The following is a 21,600-nucleotide window of genomic DNA, read 5'->3' as shown; positions in this document are numbered from 1 at the left end:
AACTAAAAACAACCTCTTATGAGCCCTTTCCAGTTCACTGTTTACCTCGGAATAAGTTGATAAATTGACTTACAGCCTGAACAGTTTATATCATCTAGGCTTATGAAGGAATAAGGCAGAGTCCCAAATTCCGGAATGTCAGAAGGATGATGGAGTAGGTGAGGAAATGGGGTTGGAATTTTGCATGGTACAGGTCCCTTTTCTGAAGGGGTGAAGTACTAAGCACTAGGAGCCTGCCTGACAAGAAGTGAGACAGCCATATATAATATTGCAAAATCATGTTTGGGTAAGAATTCAGCAGGACCAGAGATACTAGTTTATTAATATGGAGCAATTGATTTTTCACTGAGTGGATGAATGAATGAATAAATGAGCCCAACCTGCTTCATAAAAATATTTATTTTCAATATCTTTACTATTTTATTTTATTCTATGAAATGAATAATTCTAGGTGGCCGAAAATGCTTTAGGTCAAAGTAGAATTGAAAACTCTTGCCTCACACAGTTCTAGGTAGTTGGAAGTAAATTGGTGCAAATTCAGTCATTTGGAGGAGCAAGATATCATTATGGAAAATGGAAGACCACTACTTTTATGTCTTCTCTCAAATTTAAGGATAAAGGGAAATGGTTAGTGTAGGAAAAGGAAAAAACAAGGAATTTTGACCACATCTAAAAATACTTACTGCTCAAATATGAAACACACGTACATGTTCATGATAGAGAAATTACAAATCAAGTCTTAGACTGTGTCCCAGCCATGAACTCTGAATTGTCTTAGCAGTGAAGGGACCGAAGGTAACACTAGGATATGGGGATAATGACTAATAGGGACACAAAGTATTGTTGGAACTAGAATGCATCTGGCTCCCTCCATTGAAATCCAAAATTTCATGTTTTTTTTTTTAAAGATTTTATTTATTTATTTGACAGAGAGAGACACAGCGAGAGAGGGAACACAAGCAAGGGGAGTGGGAGAGGGAGAAGCAGGCTTCCCGCAGAGCAGGGAGCCTGATGCGGGGCTCGATCCCAGGACCCCAGGATCATGACCTGAGCCAAAGGCAGACGCTTAACGACTGAGCCACCCAGGCGCCCAAAATTTCATGTTTCTACAGGGTCTTAGACCAGGAAAAACTTTTATGATTGTGTAAATGCTTGTGGATCTTTTTCCCTAAGGTACTTCACAGATCAGAAACTCAGGGATTCTGCCTTCTATTGCATCCAGTTTGCTATAAAATTTTGTGTGCTCCTATGTGTGTGTCTTGATTCCAAAATAATATCCACAACAATTTTAGGTGTTTATATTTTTGCCTTTCAGATTTCAAGTTGGAGAATATTTTAGGTCATAATATGAAAATGCTGCTGATTTTGTTCCTCATAATAATTTGTTCCCATGTCTCTCTGAACAAAGATCCCGGTAAGTAAAAAAAAAAAAAAGAATTATTTTCCTTAATTTTCATTATGGAAAATAGATAATATGATTTGACCTACTTAAAAGTTAAGAGTTTTGCTTTGATTTGATTTTAATGTAGCTCAATTTCTTTTTGATGTCAACCTGTGTTCCTTTAAAGCTCATTTGTTTCTGGACCTTATTCCTTGGTTATGATAGAAAGCTATAAGAGCTGTTATTTTGTCCTCAATTTCAACCCCTTTGAGGTCTGTTGGGAGTTTGTATGAAAATTCTCTCTTTTAATATTAGATTCAGGCCTAGAAAATTTGGCATGTCTCTTCCTAGTTCATTTGTGCCAAAACCTTGTCTTAGTTAAGTATCCAGATTTTGCTCCAGTTTAAAATGTTTCCTTATTGTAAAGAAAGTGCTTTTGCCCTGAAGAGAAAGCTCCATAGCTGTCTGTCAGTAGTCTTTGTCCCGTGGACATGAAGTCCAAGTACTGACATACCCTTCACTGCCGCCACTGCCTCTAAATAGTGAGTTCTCACACTGGCCACTTCATGTCCGAGGCCACCTATATTGGCTTTCACAGTTTTCTCAAGGACTCTGACCTTGGAAGCAAGTCAAGACCTTCTGAAGAGAGAAACTAGACTTTGTTCCGTAAACATCTTCCTTTGCTATCTCACTGGGCTTGAGATTAAGCTTTTTAAAGAGAAGCAGTGCTTTTTCCCCACTGTCCCATGGTTCAGACATAATGTTGGACCATATCAGAACATGACTCTATCTCATGTGCTAGTTGTCTACATTTCCTTTCTCCACACGAGGAGTGGGGCATTATTCATGCATAGAAAGATCACTTTTGGCCACAAGTCAAGCCATCCTGGGCAGGGCTCCCCTGACAGTCCTCATAGGGGCTCCAGCCTTCTCTTGGAAGACATTGTTAATTCACCCTCACTTATTTCTTCCCCTAAAGTCACTGCTGGCTATATGGTCATCAAAGGAGTCTCAAACTGGTTGAAATTAGGTTCTTTAGAAGACAGGAAAGAATATTATCCTCTATGCCTTGATCAAACTGCTATCAAGAGAACGAAATCACACGTAGGGTGCCAACGCTGGTTTCCTAGCAATTGTAGACAGGAAGAGGTTGAAGTTACTTTAATTTCTTTAGAATTTATCTCACAACCACTTCAGCTCATCAGAATCTGACTGAGGAAGAACTGTAGATATTTTCTAGTTGAATCCACTCATTTTAAAGGTGAGGAACCTGAGGTCCAAGTATGTGGAATGGTTTGACAGAGCAGGTGGAGTTAGCTGATAACAAAGTCAGGACTTCGGTTCTTTGTTCCATTATACTGTATTTTCTTAAAGCTGCACCATCGGACAGATAGACCCTTCCCTCCCTTCCCCAGACAGGAAATGGATCTTCTACTAAAGTGGTGAGAACTCTGAATTCAAACCAGCAGATCACCAATAAACAACATTTTTGTGCTTAAATCCAGTGACTCTCTATCACATAAAAATCTCATTTTATATACCTAGCATTGAACCTGGCATTGAATGAAGCCTTAAAAGTTCAACAAAGTATTGTATTCCTATATAAAAATTATGATGTTACTACTAACTAAAACTATAATCCCTTTCCTAGCTTAAGGCATTCTGGTTTCTATCAAGTTTTACTTATGTAAGAATAAATTGACCAATTATAATGCTCACTCATATGGTTCATCAAAAAATATTATAAAGAACTTTAAATTTGCCACATTTTTGTGATTTTTAGGTATTTTTTAAACTTCATCAATTTAACACTTGGGAATACAAAGCTAATATGTATATAAGTTAATCAGATCACTGTTGGCATTGCTTAAAGAGGAATCACAATGAAAGAGTATCATTCAGATTTCTCCATTCTAACAAATTCAAAGCAATGTGATTCAATTAAAATTTTTATTGGTATAAATGGAGATCAAATTCTAAAAGCAAAAAAGGGGGAGTGAATCAGCCACTAAAGATATAAAAACCCAGGATTTTTTACTTCTCTAAATTTATCTATTTCTAATTAATTCCATACAAAGGTAATGCTTAATTTGTGATGAGTTCAAATGAGAGGGTGTATGGAAGGAATCAGCCCAAGAAACAGAGCTTCCTTTTCTTGAGAGAATATTAATTTCAGGCTATTATTTTCAGTTCATTGGGAAGGTATTAAACATACAAATAAAGGAAAGTAAGTTTTTATACAAATGGTTGGCATTCAACGGGGTAGTAAATTTCTAAAATTTTTGCTTTGTTTATATGTTTCTGGGTTTGTAGGCCCTGAGTATGCAGATGTCGTGTTTCTGGTGGACAGCTCTGATCACCTGGGAACTAAGTCCTTCCCACTTGTGAAAGCATTCATCAACAAAATGATCAGCAGTCTGCCCATAGCGGCCCACAAGTACCGCGTGGCCCTGGGCCAGTACAGTGACCAGCTCCACAGTGAGTTCCAGCTGAGCACCTTCAAGAGCAGGAACCCCATGCTGAACCACCTCAAGAAGAACTTCAGCTTCACTGGCGGCTCCCTGAGGATCGGCAACGCTCTCCGGGAGGCACATGGGACCTACTTCTCTGCACCGGCCAGCAGGAGGGACAGGAAGCAGTTTCCCCCGATTCTGGTGGTCCTGGCTTCCGCGGAGTCTGAGGATGACGTGGAAGAGGCCTCCAAGGCCCTGCGGGAAGACGGGGTGAGGATCGTCTCTGTGGGGCTGCAGGATGCTTCTGAGGAGGAGCTGAAGGCCATGGCCACCGCTCAGTTCCATATCAAGCTCCGGTCGGTCAGGGACCTTGGCGCGTTTTCCCAAAACATGACACAGATCATCAAGGACGCCACCCAGTACAGGGATGGAGCAGCCGATGATATTCTTGTAGAAGGTGGGTTTAGGGCACATGTATAGGAATGATGATTAAATACTTTTGAAAAACCAGTATGGGAAGAGGATTGAAACTATGAACACCCCTTTCCCCAAAAGCCGAACTGCATTTTCAGATGTTAAATATTCATATGTTCAAGGGGACCCAATGATTGCGGCCATTGTAAATCCAGTGAACCCACAAGTCTTGGCTTTCTGTGTCTCACGTTGCATGTCATCAACACATCTTAAAATTCAGGGATACCTCTCTAACACCCAGCTTATCTCAGAGCTTTAGGCCTCCCTGGGCTTTCGGTACTACGTAGTTTTATTACTGGCTCATTTAAAACGTAAATTTGTTCCTAAAGAAATCCTTGCCGGCTGAAACCACATAATGCAATCACGGAATGTTAGGGCTAGAAACAACTTCAGGTAGACCAAACCCCTGCTTCTACAGAGAGAAGCTTGCAGGGATCCTTCGAGGTGAAATGGCCTGGCCCCAGGCCAGGCTGCCATTTGAAATTGGGTAGATCAGGCCCCTGGATTCCCCAGACCCTCATAGCTACAGCCCCATACTGCCTCACTTCTGCTGCTCAGCTTCCCTGGGTTCTCTTCCACCTCCAACCTGCTGTCCAGCTCTGTCCTCTTGTATTAATAAGAATGGCCAGGTGTTTATGAACATCATTCAGGTGAGGGGCGGGAGAGAGCCAGTAAAAAACAATTTGCTCAAACTGTACAAGTATAAATAACGTAGGAAACTCACATTATTGCCAGTTAAATACATTTGAACGAGACAGTATAATTGTCTAATTGATAATGGAGAATGCTTTTCTTGTTTATTCTAGGAAAATATCAAGCCTCTTTCCCAAATAAAATAATGGAAAGTGCAATTGCTAGTCCATTACCATAACTTAAGAATATTTGGACTCTACCTACTGATCTTAATGACATTTTAATTATCACAGTAGCAGCTGTTCACTGAGTGACTTTTAGTACTGGACCCCATGCTAAGCACATTATCACATGTAATCCCCATAACAATTTCATGAGATAAATACTGTTTTTACAGATAAGGAAATTAAAGCTGGGAGTTGAGCTAAGGTCTAGTATTTGAATCTAGGACCTTGTGGTCTCAGCTTCATGATCATTTTGTGCACGGCCTTCTTTCTTTAAGTGTGTAGCCAGGTTCTGGTAGTTGTTCTCCGTGCCTTGTAATGCTGAGCAGAGATGCCGAACCTCCAGCTAAAGTTGTGCTTGTTCATTCCTTGTCCACACAGTTTGCCAAGGCCCGTCTGTGGCTGATGTGGTGTTCCTGCTGGATGTGTCTGTCAATGGCAGCCAGGAGAACTTTGAATATCTTAAGGAATTCCTGGAAGAGAGTGTATCTGCTCTTGACATAAAGGAAAACTGCATGAGGGTTGGCCTCGTGACCTACAGCAATGAGACGAAGGTGATAAATTCACTCAGCAGGGGCTTAAATAAGTCAGAGGTTCTCCAGAATATACAGAACCTCTCTCCCCGGGCTGGGAAGGCTTACACAGGAGCTGCCATCAGAAAGATCAGGAAGGAAGTGTTCAGTGCACGCAATGGCAGTCGGAAGAATCAGGGGGTGCCCCAGATTGCCGTGCTGGTGACCCACAGACCCTCAGAGGATAATGTGACCAAGGCAGCCGTGAACCTCCGGCGCGAGGGCGTGACCATTTTCACCATGGGCGTCGAGGGGGCCAGCGAGAGCCAGCTAGAAAAGATCGCCTCTCACCCCTCCGAGCAGCACGTGTCCAAACTGAAAACCTTCTCCGACCTGGCCGCTCACAACCAGACGTTTCTGAAGAAGCTGCGGAACCAGATAACGCACACGGTCTCTGTTTTTTCAGAGCGCACTGAAACTCTCAAATCCGGTAAAGTCCTTAGCTGAGAGAAGGATGATTCAGAGCCTTTTCTTGTCTCCTGTCTCTCAGGTAGCCTATGTAGAGAAGGGGTTGGCAGGGGATGCTGTGGATAGGGAGAATAAGTTCCTGATTCCCTACCTTTGCTTGCTCATAGGAAGTGTAAACTGGGAGAGAATGAAAGCCATTGAGGTGCTGGAATGGAGAGGAGGGATTTCCCTTTTACTTGCTCTTCTGTGCAGCTTTACCAGGATTCTTCATGACTTCTAAACACCCCAGAGCACCATCCTTTGTTATTTTTCTGCCTTTTCCTTTTTCCTTTTTCTCCTTTGCCTCTCGTGTTCCCCTGCTCTTGCCTTTACTTCTTTTTTTTTCTTTTTCCCTCCTTTTCTCCCACTATCCTCAAATTCCAACTTGAAGAAGAAACCGGAAGAATGATTTGGTTTGAGGACCGAGTGATTTGTTGTGAAGTGCTATTCTGCTATCTGTGAGTTTGGAGAGACGGAGAGTGATGCATTTTAAATATTTCATATATACGCATGCATACTATATAATTTATGTGTGCATATATATGTATACATTCATCAGCAAATATTTCTAGCATGTTTACTATAAAAGTGTCCTTGTTCTATGCAAATAACGCCATTGACAATACCCCTAGGTTTGTGAATTGGCTAGGAGTAGATGAGTAGTTTGTTCAAGTTTTCAAAAAAGAAAGCTCCTCTGTCCACAATATCCCGTTAAATACCTTCTGTTCCCCAGCATACCGCTTGCCTGTTTGCCAAGCAGTTATTCACTAATGAGGAAAGTAACTTGTAAAAATCATCTTCAAGTTTTCTTTCTAATATTTTATTGTATCCAGATTTGCTCTGATTCATGACCAAGAACTATCCAAATAGTCTTAAACTGTCAGAAGCAATTCATTTGGTCCCAGTGATGCTAAGATCTCCCTACATTAGGCTAGCAGAGTATCTTTTACGCCTAGAAGCTATTTTCCATTTTTCTGTCTGAAGACGCTTGCATTGTTCTACTTCCCATCTCTTCCCATTCCTTCTTCATACTTGCCTCAGGGCCACAGCCAACTTTCTGGTTCCATTTTAGGTTGTGTGGATACTGAAGAAGCAGACATTTATCTGCTCATTGATGGCTCTGGAAGCACCCAGGCCACAGACTTCCACGAAATGAAGACCTTCCTGTCAGAGGTGGTAGGGATGTTCAACATCGCTCCCCAAAAGGTGCGGGTTGGGGCTGTCCAGTATGCTGACAGCTGGGACTTGGAATTTGAGATCAATAAATACACTAACAAGCACGACTTGGGAAAGGCCATCGAGAACATCCGGCAGATGGGTGGGAACACAAACACAGGGGCAGCCCTGAATTTCACACTAGGGCTCTTACAAAAAGCGAAGAAGCAGCGAGGAAACCGAGTGCCTTGTCATCTTGTTGTCCTGACGAATGGCATGTCCAAGGATAGCATCTTGGAGCCTTCGAACAGACTGAGAGAAGAGCTCATTCGTGTTTATGCCATTGGGGTCAAGGAGGCCAACCAAACACAGCTGCGAGAAATTGCAGGCAAGGAGAAGAGGGTATACTACGTGCATGACTTTGATGCTTTGAAAGACATAAGAAACCAAGTTGTTCAAGAAATCTGTGCTGAAGAAGGTAGGGGACATGGTGGTTTTACCTTTTGACTTCAGCTCATAAATTACCTCCCTGCAGTATGACATCCCAGGTTTAGAGAAACAGCATAAATTTCCAAGTCAAGGTTTGTTGACTTGTGTAGCTGTGTTTGTTCTCCAGAGCAAAACTAGGAGCCCGTTATAGTGTTGTTCTAATTAATATCTGAAGCATAAGAAAGATGTTTGAAGGAGTTCTCCCTCGTAAATATTGATTAGCCTCTCCCCACAAATCCCTGCTAGGATAGACTTATAATTAGACTCTGCAAATGATTTCTGATTTTGAAGGAGTACCTCAGGTTACTTAAATTGCTTTTTAATAAAACTTTTATGAAACCTTTTAGAACTGTATCAGTAGTCTTCAACGAGGGGTGATTTGGGCCCCCTTGGGGAATACCTGCAATGTCTAGAGAAATTTTTGGTTGTCATAACTGAGTGAATGTTCCTGGCATCTAACAGGTAGGGGTCGGGATACTGCTAAATGTCCATGCATTATAGGATACTGTAGGACTGCCCTCCACAATAAAAGGTATCCAGCCCAAATTGTCAATAGTGCTGAAGATATCCTGAATTATATATTAATAACAACAGAGTAGTCTCACTTTTATTGCCTCTCAGTGCTTTATTTACTTGCTACAATCCTTACCAAGCTCACACTTAACTTCAACATAGAATTATTTGTGTTTTGGATTTTCTTGTTTACCATTAATCTTTTTACCCGAAGCCACCTTGAATAAACTTCTTGCCTTCTCCCATACAGCCTGCAAAGAGATGAAAGCGGACATCGTGTTTCTGGTGGACAGTTCTGGCAGTATAGGACTTGAAAATTTCATCAAAATGAAAACATTTATGAAAAACCTGGTGAGCAAATCTCAGATTGGGGCAGATCGAGTACAAATCGGTGTAGTCCAGTTCAGTGACATCAATAAGGAGGAATTTCAGCTCAACAGATATATGTCCCAAAATGACATTTCAGATGCAATAGACCGGATGATGCACATTGGAGAAACCACCTTGACTGGTAGTGCCCTGACCTTTGTGTCTCAGTACTTCAGCCCTGCCAAGGGGGCCCGGCCCAATGTCAGAAAGTTTCTCATCCTTATCACTGACGGTGAAGCTCAGGACATAGTCAAGGACCCAGCAGTAGCACTTCGACAAGAAGGCATAATTATCTACTCTGTGGGGGTGTTTGGTTCCAATGTCACCCAGCTTGAGGAAATCAGCGGGAGGCCAGAGATGGTTTTTTATGTTGAGAATTTTGATATCCTGCAGCACATTGAAGATGATCTTGTTTTTGGAATATGCAGCCCCCGTGAAGGTAGGTGTCCTGCATTAGTGGGATTATCCAAACATATGTTTAGTAGAATACTATTTGAACATTGCAAACTTTTTGCTTAATTGAAATGTTCATCCTAGTAGATTTTGACCTACATATTTAAAAATGCTCCTTTCCTCAACAGAACTGTTGAATTAATACAGAACAATTTTGGTCCGCCTAGATTGTTTCCCATTTGTAGGCAGAGAGCACTAAGGCGATATCTTAGGTCTGGTTCCCTGGAAGCAGAAGCTGAGTCAGGGGTTCTTGTGGAAGTGATTTATTGAAGAGGCATTTTCAGAAGGGGAGTAAGGAATGCAGGATGGGGCACGTGTAGAACCTAAGCAAGGAGGTGGTCTCAGCTAGAGTATAGCTTCAGCCCAATCCCATGGGGAACTCTAGAGCATGAATTATACCACAGAGTCTGTCTACCTGGAGGCAAGGGGCCAGCCTGCTATAACCTGTGTCCTTGGGCTCCATGTGAGGCAAGCAGTACAAGAGCATAACCTCCCGAGCAAGGTGGCTCCCCTTTGACCTAACGTCCAATGTAGATGTTTGTTTTTACAGTATTTGAAAACCAATACTTCTATAAACTGAGATAATGTTGGTAAAAACACTGTGATTTAAAAGAAGAATATAGTATGGGAACTTGAACCATGGATCCTCAAAGGAAGTAAATAGTATAGTCCCCATCCTCCTTCCATGAAACTGCAGTCATGCAAGTGACAAAACAAGTTCAGCAAATGTAAGGGACTGATTTACACTGTGATCCATGGGGCTTGATGACAGAGGCATTTTGAAAAATCTCTATGAAGTAGATGGATCTTAACGGAGTTTTGAGGAAAGAGAGGAACGGTGTTTTTCAAATAACAGTTCTGTTCAATTTCCACTGGAAGGTTTGGCGATTGTGGGTAGTCTGTGCTCTGTGGAAAATATACCTGGATTGTATTTCCTGATAATTCTATGCAGAACAAATCTGAACTCTTCGAAATGTGCCAACACTGAGAAATCTACCCCCTCCCCCCCTCCCGCCCCAGTCCCTTGGGTAATCCAGGCAGGCTCCTCAGGGTAGCCAAAAGCCAGAGAGACGTAGTGTCTTCTTTTTTAGAACCAGCCTTTCTTGAGAATTTGGTTTATGGCTATGTACAACGTGGCCTCTAGTCAGTAGGGTAATTACATTGGCTCTAGAGTTTTCAACAGCCCTGCCAAATAGCAAGCAGGTGGCTGGCAGAGGAAGGAAATAGGATGAGCCTCTAGGGAAGATGACTACTCTGTTGCCATTCCATTTCTCCAGAACTGGTGAGTTAATATTTGGAACATACCTTTCCAAGGCCTATAGAGAGACTGTGCTACATAAGGACTAAATCATTAACCAACTGACCTTTCACTTCTCCAGAATGAATGAGTTGGAATTTGGAACTCTGCACCTTTAGATAGAATATGTTACACACACATGGATTAAGTATTAATGGGGTCTTTCCTGCTTTACTTTTCCATGTCATTGACCCAAAGTTTGAAAAGTTAACAGGTGTGTCATGCTAGGACCACTGAGTTAGGCCAAGTGTGAATTGGGCTTATTTCTATGATGAGGCCCAACAATGAAAATAGATAATGTTCAGGAAAGTTAAAAAGGGAGAAAATGTAACCTTGAAGAATTAGCTATCATAAAACTGGGAAAAATATACAGTGTTGCCAAATTCATTTTCATGTGGTCATTTCCCGAAGGTTTATTTTAAGAATAAAATCTCCCTGGGCTTAAAAAAAAAAAGAATTTGTGTACATGAAAGCACATGTTGAAGAAACTATTTATACAGGAGATTTCTACAGAATTCTATTTTTTCCTTTTTAGTCCAAAGCATTTGAAGTGTTTATTCCTATGATCCTGTGACTATTGCCCCCCTCCTACCCCCTACAGTAGGCTTCATGTCTGCCTTGTCCTAAAAGCTTACCTTACTATTTCTACATACTGGCAGCACAAACTATGTGTATTGTCTGTTACCCAGGGAATGGACATTCTAATGTACAGCTTGATCCCATGCAGACGAGACTCTGGTAATTAAAAAAACAGGCGTGGGAAGAAGAGTCTCCCATGATGTCTAAAGCTAATCTCATGTGGTTTTCCTTTTTCCTCCTCTTTTAGAATGCAAGAGGATAGAAGTTTTGGATGTTGTGTTTGTAATTGACAGCTCTGGAAGCATTGACCATGATGAATATAGTATCATGAAAGACTTTATGGTTGACTTGGTGAAAAAAGCTGATGTTGGCAAGAATCAGGTCCGGTTTGGGGCTCTGAAGTATGCTGATGACCCAGAGGTGCTGTTTTATCTGGGTGACCTTGGCACAAAATGGGAGGTGATTTCGGTGCTCCAGAAGGACCAGCCCATGGGGGGCAATACTTACACCGCCGAGGCCTTAGGCTTCTCAGACCACATGTTCACTGAAGCCGGGGGCAGCCGTCTGCACAAAGGGGTCCCCCAAGTCCTCATTGTGATCACCGATGGGGAATCCCACGATGCTGATAAGCTCAATGCCACAGCCAAGGCCTTGAGGGACAAAGGCATTCTTGTCCTGGCCGTGGGGATTGCTGGTGCTAATCCCGTGGAGCTGCTAGCCATGGCAGGATCGAGTGACAAATACTTCTTTGTGGAGACGTTTGGAGGCCTGAAGGGAATATTTTCAGATGTGTCAGCCAGCGTATGTAACTCTTCAAAAGTAGGTAAGATTTGTCAGTTAAATTTTTCTTGATTATCAGCAGAGGTCCAAGTTAGGGAGAAACCAAAAGCAATAGCCCTTTGGAGCAAGTTCTCCAGAGAGGAGAGTAGGAGCACCAATCGTCCTAGAACTTCCCATTGTTATAGAATCTTAGGGTTAGAAGGATCTCAAGGACATTTCATTGGGCCTCCTCCCCAAAGAGGAATACCTCCTACAACTTTCCTGCTCATTGCCTAAACTCTTCTAATCATGGGGAATTCACCATTTTTGAGCAGGCTTTGTTTCTCAGAACACAAAGTTGTTTTACACATCCTTTCCATCCACTGGTTCTTTGTCCCACTTCTCACACAAGAAATCCAATTCCACCTCTTCCTAAGAACCAGCAGTCATTGCCTGAAGTCCTCTGTCCTGCAGGCTGGAAGATCCCAGTCCCTTTGCCTATTAACAGCAGAAGCTTGTTTAAAACACAGAGCCTGATATTAAACACACTATTCCAGACTCCGATGTTTCTAGAGCAGAGCACAGTGGACTTCCTTTGCCCCATGTTTCTAGTTCAGCAGCTAGAGATTACATTGCCACATTTATGTATGTATGTGGTCATTCATTCATTTATTCAGCTGCCACTCTACACCTTTGTTTTAAAGGGACACTATGGTCTATTAAAAAAAATTCCTGGGGCGCCTGGGTGGCTTAGTCAGTTAAGTGTCTGCCTTTGGCTTGGGTCATGATCCCAGGGTCCTGGGATGGAACCCTGCATCTGGCTCTCTGCTCAGCAGGGAGCCTGCTTCTCCCTCTCCCTCACCTGCCGCTCCCCCTGCCTGTGCTCTCGGACTCTCTCTGTCACATAAATCTTTTTTAAAAAAATTCCTTAGTATGTTTTATTTAGGTGTGTTTTACTAAAATAACTAAGTATTATTAGATGAATTGCTATTAATCCAGGATTCCAACATCTTGGGTATAGTTCTTTTTAAAAATTATTTAACTTTTCTGGCTTTCATATGTCTTGCCTCCTTAGAAGACAGCTCCTACCTTTTTCTTTCATAAAACTAATGAAATCTGTTTGGGTCTCACTGAAAACTGGGACAGCTCTTAGCTTCTGTTGGCCTGTGTCTAAAATTCGATCTGTCCTTTTTAAGCCTAATGCAAAAGTTGACCTTGAATTTTTGTATTGGAAGTTCTCCCTTGGGTGTGTTAGAAAAAAAAAAGTGCTTTATTTCCCTTATTTGAAACTGAAACAAGAATTTAATGAGTTAACTGATTTACCATATTTCTCTTTATCTCTTCCTTGCTTATCTTGACTGCAGGAATCTCTGATACCTTTAATCTTAGGCTGACAAGAATTAAGTCAATGGTGAGATCTCTGGGGGAATTCAAGGAAATGGTAATGTTTACCAGAACACACATGAGCATGTGCCAAGCATAACTCATTCATTGGCAGTGGTCTTATTCTTTTTGTTTTGTATTTGTTGTATTAATACAAAGGAAGCATCTCTAAACTATATTGCATTGCCCAAAAATATTTTTCTCAAGTACATATTTTTGCCTATATGCACCAGCAAGGGAGCTGAAAGAGAGGAAAACAGACAAGATATAGGCTGGAAGGCATGATTTTAAAACCTCAGTTCGCCCTAATAATAATCAGGAAAGTAGGGCGCCTGGGTGGCTCAGATGGTTAAGCGTCTGCCTTCAGCTCAGGTCATGATCCCAGGGTCCTGGGATCGAGTCCCGCATCGGGCTCCCTGCTCCTTGGGAGCCTGCTTCTCCCTCTGCCTCTCTCTCTCTCTCTGTCTCTCATGAATAAATAAATAAAATCTTTAAAAAAAAAATAATCAGGAAAGTATTGCTTGGCAAAACTAGCCAGGGAGGCCAAGTGAATCATACAGACCATCTGTCTTTTTGTTTGAGTCTCTAAGTGGATGTGTGCTCTTTTGTTTTCTCTTGCTGTGCTACCACTATCACTGGGCTTTCTGGAAGGGTTGAGGCCACACTGCAGGTAAGAATGAGTTTTCTGTGGCACCACCCCCATTTCTCTGGCATCTTTGAAAAGAAAATGGTGTAAGACCAAATGAACCATGAGAGACAATGGACTCTGAAAAACAAACTGAGGGTTCTAGAGGGGAGGGGGTGGGTGGATGTGTTAGCCTGGTGATGGGTATTAAAGAGGGCACGTTCTGCATGGAGCACTGGGTCTTATATGCAAACAAGGAATCATGGAACGTGTATGGTGACTAACATAATAAAATAAAATTTAAAAAATAAAAAAAAAAAGACCAAATGGAAATCCCAAGAGAGACCTAAAGGGATGTGTGAGCTGTTTGTGCCTTTATGAACTGATTGTTTTTATTTCCTCTCAATTAATGTGACCACTGGATGGCATATGATAAGAAACCGTCTTCAGAAATATCATTTCTATATAGCTACAAACACATAATCTGCACTTGCCAAGTTAAAGAAAAAATAACCCGATTTTTGTTGTTGTTATTCCCTTTCCTCTTCTTTGTAGATTGTGAAATTGAAAAAGTAGATCTTGTTTTCCTCATGGATGGTTCAAATAGCATTCATCCAGATGACTTCAAGAAGATGAAGGAATTCCTGGCATCTGTTGTTCAAGACTTTGATGTCAGTGTCAACAGAGTACGTATAGGTGCTGCTCAGTTTAGCCATACCTATCGGCCAGAATTTCCACTGGGTACTTTCATAGGCAAAGAGGAGATATCATTTCAGATTGGAAACATCCAGCAGATCTTTGGATACACACACATTGGCGCTGCACTCCGGCACGTGGGGCATTACTTCCAGCCAGACATGGGCAGCCGCATAAATGCAGGTACCCCGCAGGTGTTGCTGGTCCTCACAGATGGCCAGTCCCAAGATGAGGTGGCCCAGGCTGCTGAAGACCTGAGACACAAAGGTATTGACATTTACTCTGTGGGCATTGGGGACGTGGATGATCAGCAGCTCATTCAGATCACCGGGACTGCAGATAAGAAGCTAACGGTTCATAACTTTGATGAACTGACAAAGGTCAAAAAAAGGATAGTTCGCAACATCTGTACCTCGGGGGGTGAGAGCAGTAAGTATTTAATGTGCCCTTCATATTTTTTCCTTCCCTGTCTTTGCTGACATTCTCCTCAATCTCTGTTTACATCCCCAGGGGCTGGTAGGAGAATTTAGATTTGTGCCTCTAGATTTCAGATTGAACTTTTCACGGTCATTAAGTATTTCTTTGTGACTTGTGGATTGAAAAACAGGACATCTGAGAGCCTTTTGTCTCACACACCAGCCCCCATCCTCCACCCCCTCCCACCCCCGCTCCGGAGCCCATGCCCACTTTGCAAATGGGAATGCTGTGGCATGAGGAAAAGGCCATTGTTTACAATCTCATTGGTTTCAGAGGTTGGAGACCCTGTCTCAAAGAAGTAAACAATTTGACAGGTTTTGGTTGCCTGGCAATAAGGCCTTCAGGCTGCCAAGTGCTGTGGCAGGTGTATAAAGGATGAAGAGCCTTGAAGATTTAGATCTTTATTATGAAACTTTACTGTAGAAGTTAGTAAATACCTTCTTAAAAGTTAGTCTATTTTGACATTTTCCAACAGATGGAAGGAAAAATCTTGAAAGAAGGATGATTTTTTTCCTATTTTTGTAGATGTGCCCAATGGGTTGGCTGTGGTTCTGTGTAACTATCTATGGTAAACAGAAACTCTAGATTTTCACCAGGACAAGGAAAGCTATCTGGTTGCTAGGAGGCAGCTCTGGAGACAGACAGCCTGGCTACCAAGCCTTGTTCGATGGCCATTTTTTTCTTGGACAAGTTGCTTAACTTTTCTGTTTAATTTTCTCATCTATAAAATGTGAGCAATAGCAGCACCTAGTTCAAAGATCATTGTCAAGATTAAATGAGAAAATGTGCATTTAAACTTTATAATTACATCCCAGGTGTCATGCTTACTCAATGTAAAGTCACTTCATTTTTGTCTACCACTGATCCATTAAATTTATTCATGGGGGCCAGCTCTTCCTTTGACCCTAGTCACTTTCAGGAAATAAGTGAACATTTTCTTGGTGATTAATATGTCTATCTAAAGGTAACCATTAAAACTAAAAACTTCATTCAAGGTTACTCCACTTTCCCAGCCTCCCACAGTCTGCTCACTGGCCATGACAGAGGAGATCTCACGTGGTTGGCATTTTACCCATTGTTGCCCACCTTTCACTTCTACCCTCTTCTCCTAGGTCCTGCCCTCTTGTTGCTAGCCGTGGTTCCAGAATGGGTTGGGGAAGGGAGAAGAGCTAAAGAAGTACAGAAAATTTCTTACTTGATGATGCTTGGCAAGAATTGGTTTTCTGTGACAATAGCCCATATCTAAATCTGGATCCATTCATGGGTCTTCCAAAGACTTTCCCTCTTGCCCTCCACATTTGGCAGGGGATCTCTCAACCATAGTTCCTTTGAGAAAGGTAAACATGTCTCAATTCCAGATGTTCCCTTATGCCTTCCTCAGCCTCTGGGCATCTGGTGATGCCCTCAGCTTTATTCTGCTGCCATCTCTTTGGTCCTCCAGTTAGCCGCCTTGGACAGGAGATCAAAGGAGTCCACAATAGCTCCTTCTTACATGTGGGCATATCAGCTCCATGGGAAACAATTACGTATCAGTTGCCCCAGTAAATACTAGAAGTTACAGCCCCTCAATGTGGTCACCTCTCCTTTGCAGAGAGAGCAGTGTGTCATCCTGTGGTTCATTCTTTAGAATTTCTAGGCTTGTCTCATCTCTGAGTTCTCTCTTAGACCTCCTCTTACATGACTTAGAGGAAATTACACAGTGAATTATATCTGTGACTGGAAGTGGTAGAAGGAGTCAGAATTCCCATGAATTCAATTGGGTTGGACATGGGAACCAGAGTCATCCTGGCCCTCCTGCCCTGAGGATGATGGAGGCCATGACAAAGCCTGGTTTCCACCCCCTGCATACTTTTGGGAGACCAGATGATGGTGGCAGCTGAGGCTATCCAATGGGTAAATGTCCAAGTCCTGGATTGGGTGGAGAGGAGGTAGCAAATCTGAGAAATACATAAACTGGGTCTCTTACACTACCTATTTTCTAGATCATTCTTTTTTTCATCTAAGATACCCCTTCTTTCAAAAGCCCCAAACAAATTTCTCTCTTATCCCAACCAGTAACTGCCAATAGCCCAACTTTCCCCTTTAAAGTATTTGAGAAATTTTTTCTAATCTTACTGATATATCCTACCTTCTTGACAGTATTTTTTTTTTTTTAAGATTTTATTTATTTATTTGACAGAGAGAGATAGCTAGAGCAGGAACACAAGCAGGGGGAGTGGGAGAGGGAGAGGCAGGCTTCCTGCTGAGCAGGGAGCCCGATTGACAGTATTTCTTAATTCTAAGAATCTGCCCCATCATCAACTCTAATTATGGACTTTGTAAATCAGATAATTAAAACCCACCTTTAAGTCTGACAGGGAACTGTCAGACTACCTGCTTAGTCCAATCCACTCTGTTCTGTTGTTTTTTTATTTTGGACTATATAATCTCATTTTTATAAACAGGAAAATTAATGCCCAGAAAGGTTAAGAGACTTGCCAAAAGTTACCTAGCAGTAGCAGCGTCTTGGCCAGTCCATGACTAAAATTAAACATGGAGCCTTCCCACTTAAAGACCTCTCCCCATCCAGACTTCCACACTGTGGTTTGTGAGGACAAGTCAAACACTCAAAACACTAGTTTTGCTTCTCCTTGTTATCACCCTCCACAGCAGTGCTGTGGACTCCCTTCTCAAGTTGCACTGCATTTATCGCCATTTTTCAATTCCCCCTCCTGCTATCCTAGGTTAATCCTTCATTATTTCTCTTGGAAATCCAGTGTTAGCCTTCTCCCCAGCTCACTTCCAAAACCATCCTTGCCTCTTGTTAGCTCTGAAGGGCTCCTGATTTGAGGGCAGATGTCTCTGTAGAGTTGGTAAGACCCTTCCTTCCAAGAGAGTCCACTTGATTAATATGGCCTAGTCTAATTGTATTTAGACATGTGGCTGCCAACTGCGGATTTGTTCCTCACATTTATTCCTTTGATCACATTATTATGGAATAACTTTTCAATTTGAATTAGTTAAATAAACACAGGGAACTTATTTGCTAATCTAGACAAAAAGTTAAAACACCAAATTTTTAGAGGGGACAGTTCCCAGGATCACTCAATGACATTTTGGCATTTCTGCCACTGTTCGTTTTTCAACAGTCTCAAGATTGAAATGATAGGATATTGATTCAAGAGGAATTTTGGAAAGGACATATTCTGATGCTTCCTTCTGACCAGTTTCTTTCTCCTCATCTCCCTTTCCAAATATCAGAGAAGAGATTTTTCTAAGAAAGTTCCTATGACAAAATAAGAAATAAAGAAAAACTAAAGAAAACCCACCTTTCAGATGTTTTGATAACATTGATTTACCTGAAATGTCATGGTGAAAATTGATTATCAGATAAGGATTTATTTTCCCTCACCCAGCTCTTTTCTCATTAAATGGGAATCAGGGAACAAGGGAGTGGTGAAAAAAGTGAATCAAGCTACTGGCCCTTATTTTAAAATTGGAAAGGGTGCCTGGGTGGCTCAGTTGGTTAAGCGACTGCCTTCAGCTCAGGTCATGATCCTGGAGTCCCTGGATCGAGCCCCGCATCGGGCTCCCTGCTCGGCAGGGAGCCTGCTTCTCCCTCTGACCCTCCCCCCTCTCATGTGCTCTCTGTCTCTCTCATTCTCTCTGTCTCAGATAAATAAATAAAATCTTTAAAAAAAAATTGGAAAGTGACATTTTGATTTCAAAGACTTGCAAATGTACAACTGACCAGTGTGTCTGGAGGCAGTATAGGTGGGCATTTGTCCACACAACAGCTATCTGAAAAACTGCTTATCTGAACAAAGCAAACTAAAAATACATATTCTTCCTCCCACCTTCTCCTGCCTTTTTTTTTTTTAACCAAGCAAGCTAGTTAAATTTGCTGGATTTGCTGAATTTGTATCCAACTGAATTTGCTGGAAAATTTGAAGTTTTTAGCCAACCTAAAAGTTCTGGAAAGAAGAGTGCATATGAACTATCATTTTATCCTCCTCTGATTATCTCCCCTTTAGGAGGCTCAGCTTAAATTATCAAGCCCCTTCTAGTTTCTCCAATGCTTAACATGTCCCTGGCCCTAATAAGGATAAAAGCAAAGCACTCTAAATGGGAAACCTCTCTAGGTATTTACCAAATCTCCAAATGGCAATGGCTTCAGCTTCCTGAGTGCCTGAGCCCTGAAGGGAATGCCATCTTTGACATAAACTAAGCAAGATGCCAAAGGATCTCTTGTAGTTTTTCTTTTTTCCTTTTTCTTTTTGTCTTCTAACATCCACTCAGAAAAGAAGAATCAGAGATTGTTTTTAGAGAGAGAAATCATCACAGTCATTCCTTTAGACAAGTCTCTTGTGATTTATTTTTTTCTAAATGACTATTTGAATATTTTTATACTTCCCTTGTAGTTATAATTTAATATTTGTCAAGTGACCTCAATTGGTAAGTAGCATGGTATGAATTTCCTCTTTCAGACTATTAACACTTCCACATATAACTTTAGATACTTAAATGATTTTGTGTGGCTTTTTCAGTGGCCCCAATAAAGTCTTTCAGAATTTTGTTACAAAATCATCTAGATTTTATACCAGCTTAAAAAAATATTCTATACTTACACTTTTACCAGTTATAAAAGAGTGATTCTAAGCTTCTTCCTTTATTCAGTCATGTTCTTCCTTGTTTTCCAACTTTATAAATGGAATCAAAATAAGAATTTCAAATACCTTGATTCAGATATGGCAAACAAGCCAACAAATAAAGGTATTTGCTGATCTAATAAGATATACTTTTCCCTTGAACCCTAGATTGTTTTGTGGACATTGTGGTGGGATTTGACATCTCAACTCATGAAAAAGGGCAGACTTTGCTTGAAGGTCAGTCTTGGATAGAAACCTACCTTCAAGACCTCTTACGTACCATCAGCTCCCTCAATGGGGTAAGCTGTGAGGTGGGCACAGAGACTCAAGTTAGCGTGGCTTTTCAAGTGACCAATGCCATGAAAAAATATTCACCCAAGTTTGAGATCTATAGTGAAAACATACTGAACAGCTTGAAGGATGTAACAGTTAAAGGACCATCTCTTCTCAACGCAAACCTCTTGAGTTCTCTATGGGATGCATTTCAGAATAAATCAGCTGCTCGAGGAAAGGTAAGCTGGTTTTACTTTATCTGCTGGTCTATGGTTGCGATGACATCCTTTTTACTCAATTTTCTTTTTGAATACTTTCCTAGGTGGTTCTCTTATTTTCAGATGGATTGGATGATGACATCGAAAAGCTTGAACAAAAATCTGATGAACTTAGAAAAGAAGGTATTGAGCATGGGGAAGAGTGGGAAAGGAGTGTTTACTGAGTTTATAACCTCAGAACTCAATTCTGGCTCTTAAGTTTTCAAGCACTCAAATAACCCTGAATTTGTCCACCAATATGCACTTGGGAGAGCAAATGAGCTCTCAGAACATTCTGGCATCTACTTTTTTCTTCTTACACTATGTATGTGAAACAGCACTGAATATTAAGTCCTACCCCTTCCCTCCTAACACTGTATGTCTTCTTCCTAAGCTTTCCTGGAGAATATTCCTGTATCCCTTGGCCCACATTATCTAATATTGCTACTTCTTTAGGGTCTGCAGAAGTGAACAGCGTATTTCTCCTTGACCAAGGAATAGAAGAATTGGATTATTTTCTTTTGACACTGTTAAAGTTTCCAGAATCTCAGGCATTGTTGGACAAGTCTACTCATATTTTGGAGTTTTCTAATTAGTTCCTTCCTTCAGACCACAGATGGCCAACTATGGTGCTTAGGAGTTTTTAAAGCATTGGCACTGGGCTTTTTGCTTTAGGAACAAATGCCCAGTCTGACTTATTGTCAGTTCTTACAAAATATGGGTCAGTGGAAGAAAAATGAACCCACATGTTCTGGTTTGACTAAGAATAGAAATACTTTCCTGTAAATGGATGCTATTGGTGCCCCCTTTCCGAGTAGTTTCCCCCATCCTCCAGCTACTGTGACTCTTCACTGCTAGAAACTCACAGGTTCTCCTTTCTCTGAAGAATTGCTGTCGACCAGTGGAAGCCATTCACCTGGAAGGTTACTCCCTACCCCACCCCTAGGCAGCAGGTAGAATACATGGAATTGGACCTTACCTCAAAATGGCACCAGTTCTGTGGTATAATTATGTTCCAGAGTTCCCCATGGGATCAGGCTGAAGCTAGTCTTCAGCTGAAACACTATCTTGCTCAGCTCCTTCCCCTGCCCTATCTTGCTTTCTTTACCCCTTCTTCAACGAGTGCTTCCTCAATAAATTGTATGCATCCAAATCCCTTTCTCAGGCTCTGCCTCTGGAGAACCTGGCCTAAGACAGTTGCTTAGGTTGCTCCCAGGTTAGCTACTAGAAGCTAGGGGGATCTGTTCTGTTCTGTCTCCTCAATCTTAAACAAATTGCAAAATTAGCTATATTTACAGCTGAAAAGTAAGACTTTTTATTTTGCCCTTTATTTGCTAAAGCTGCTTTCTTTTTACTCTTTCAAGTCTTGGCGTTTTTTTTATGATCTACAGTGGAGATATTAATGAAGACTGAGAATAAGACCCTAGAGTGCTTAATTTGGGTGGGTAGGGTTTTGTTTTTTG

At 41.5% G+C, this 21,600-nt stretch overlaps 1 protein-coding gene across 5 annotated transcripts in view; it reads left to right on the top strand.

Moving 5' to 3' along the window:
* COL6A6 (collagen type VI alpha 6 chain) overlaps positions 1–21,600 on the top strand; it is a 136,959-nt gene that overhangs the window by 26,417 nt on the left and 88,942 nt on the right. For all 5 annotated transcript variants that reach the window (XR_010410559.1, XM_064588002.1, XM_064588005.1 and 2 more), the window contains exons 2-10: positions 1,316–1,414; positions 3,695–4,291; positions 5,547–6,167; positions 7,257–7,817; positions 8,592–9,149; positions 11,287–11,862; positions 14,362–14,931; positions 19,776–20,119; positions 20,203–20,281. Coding sequence is in view for 4 of the 5 variants with exons in the window: in XM_064588002.1 (XP_064444072.1) it covers positions 1,348–1,414; positions 3,695–4,291; positions 5,547–6,167; positions 7,257–7,817; positions 8,592–9,149; positions 11,287–11,862; positions 14,362–14,931; positions 19,776–20,119; positions 20,203–20,281 (3,973 nt within the window). In the remaining variant the exon portion in view is untranslated. The remainder of the gene's footprint in view (positions 1–1,315; positions 1,415–3,694; positions 4,292–5,546; positions 6,168–7,256; positions 7,818–8,591; positions 9,150–11,286; positions 11,863–14,361; positions 14,932–19,775; positions 20,120–20,202; positions 20,282–21,600) is intronic.

This window comes from Mirounga angustirostris, unplaced genomic scaffold, assembly GCF_029215605.1.
Source record: "Mirounga angustirostris isolate CCGP_5_RB_7025 unplaced genomic scaffold, mMirAng1.0.hap1 SCAF_1, whole genome shotgun sequence".
NCBI classification, from domain to species: domain Eukaryota; kingdom Metazoa; phylum Chordata; class Mammalia; order Carnivora; family Phocidae; genus Mirounga; species Mirounga angustirostris.
Note: the sequence above shows the minus strand (reverse complement) of the source record. Positions and strands in the feature narration are given on the sequence as shown.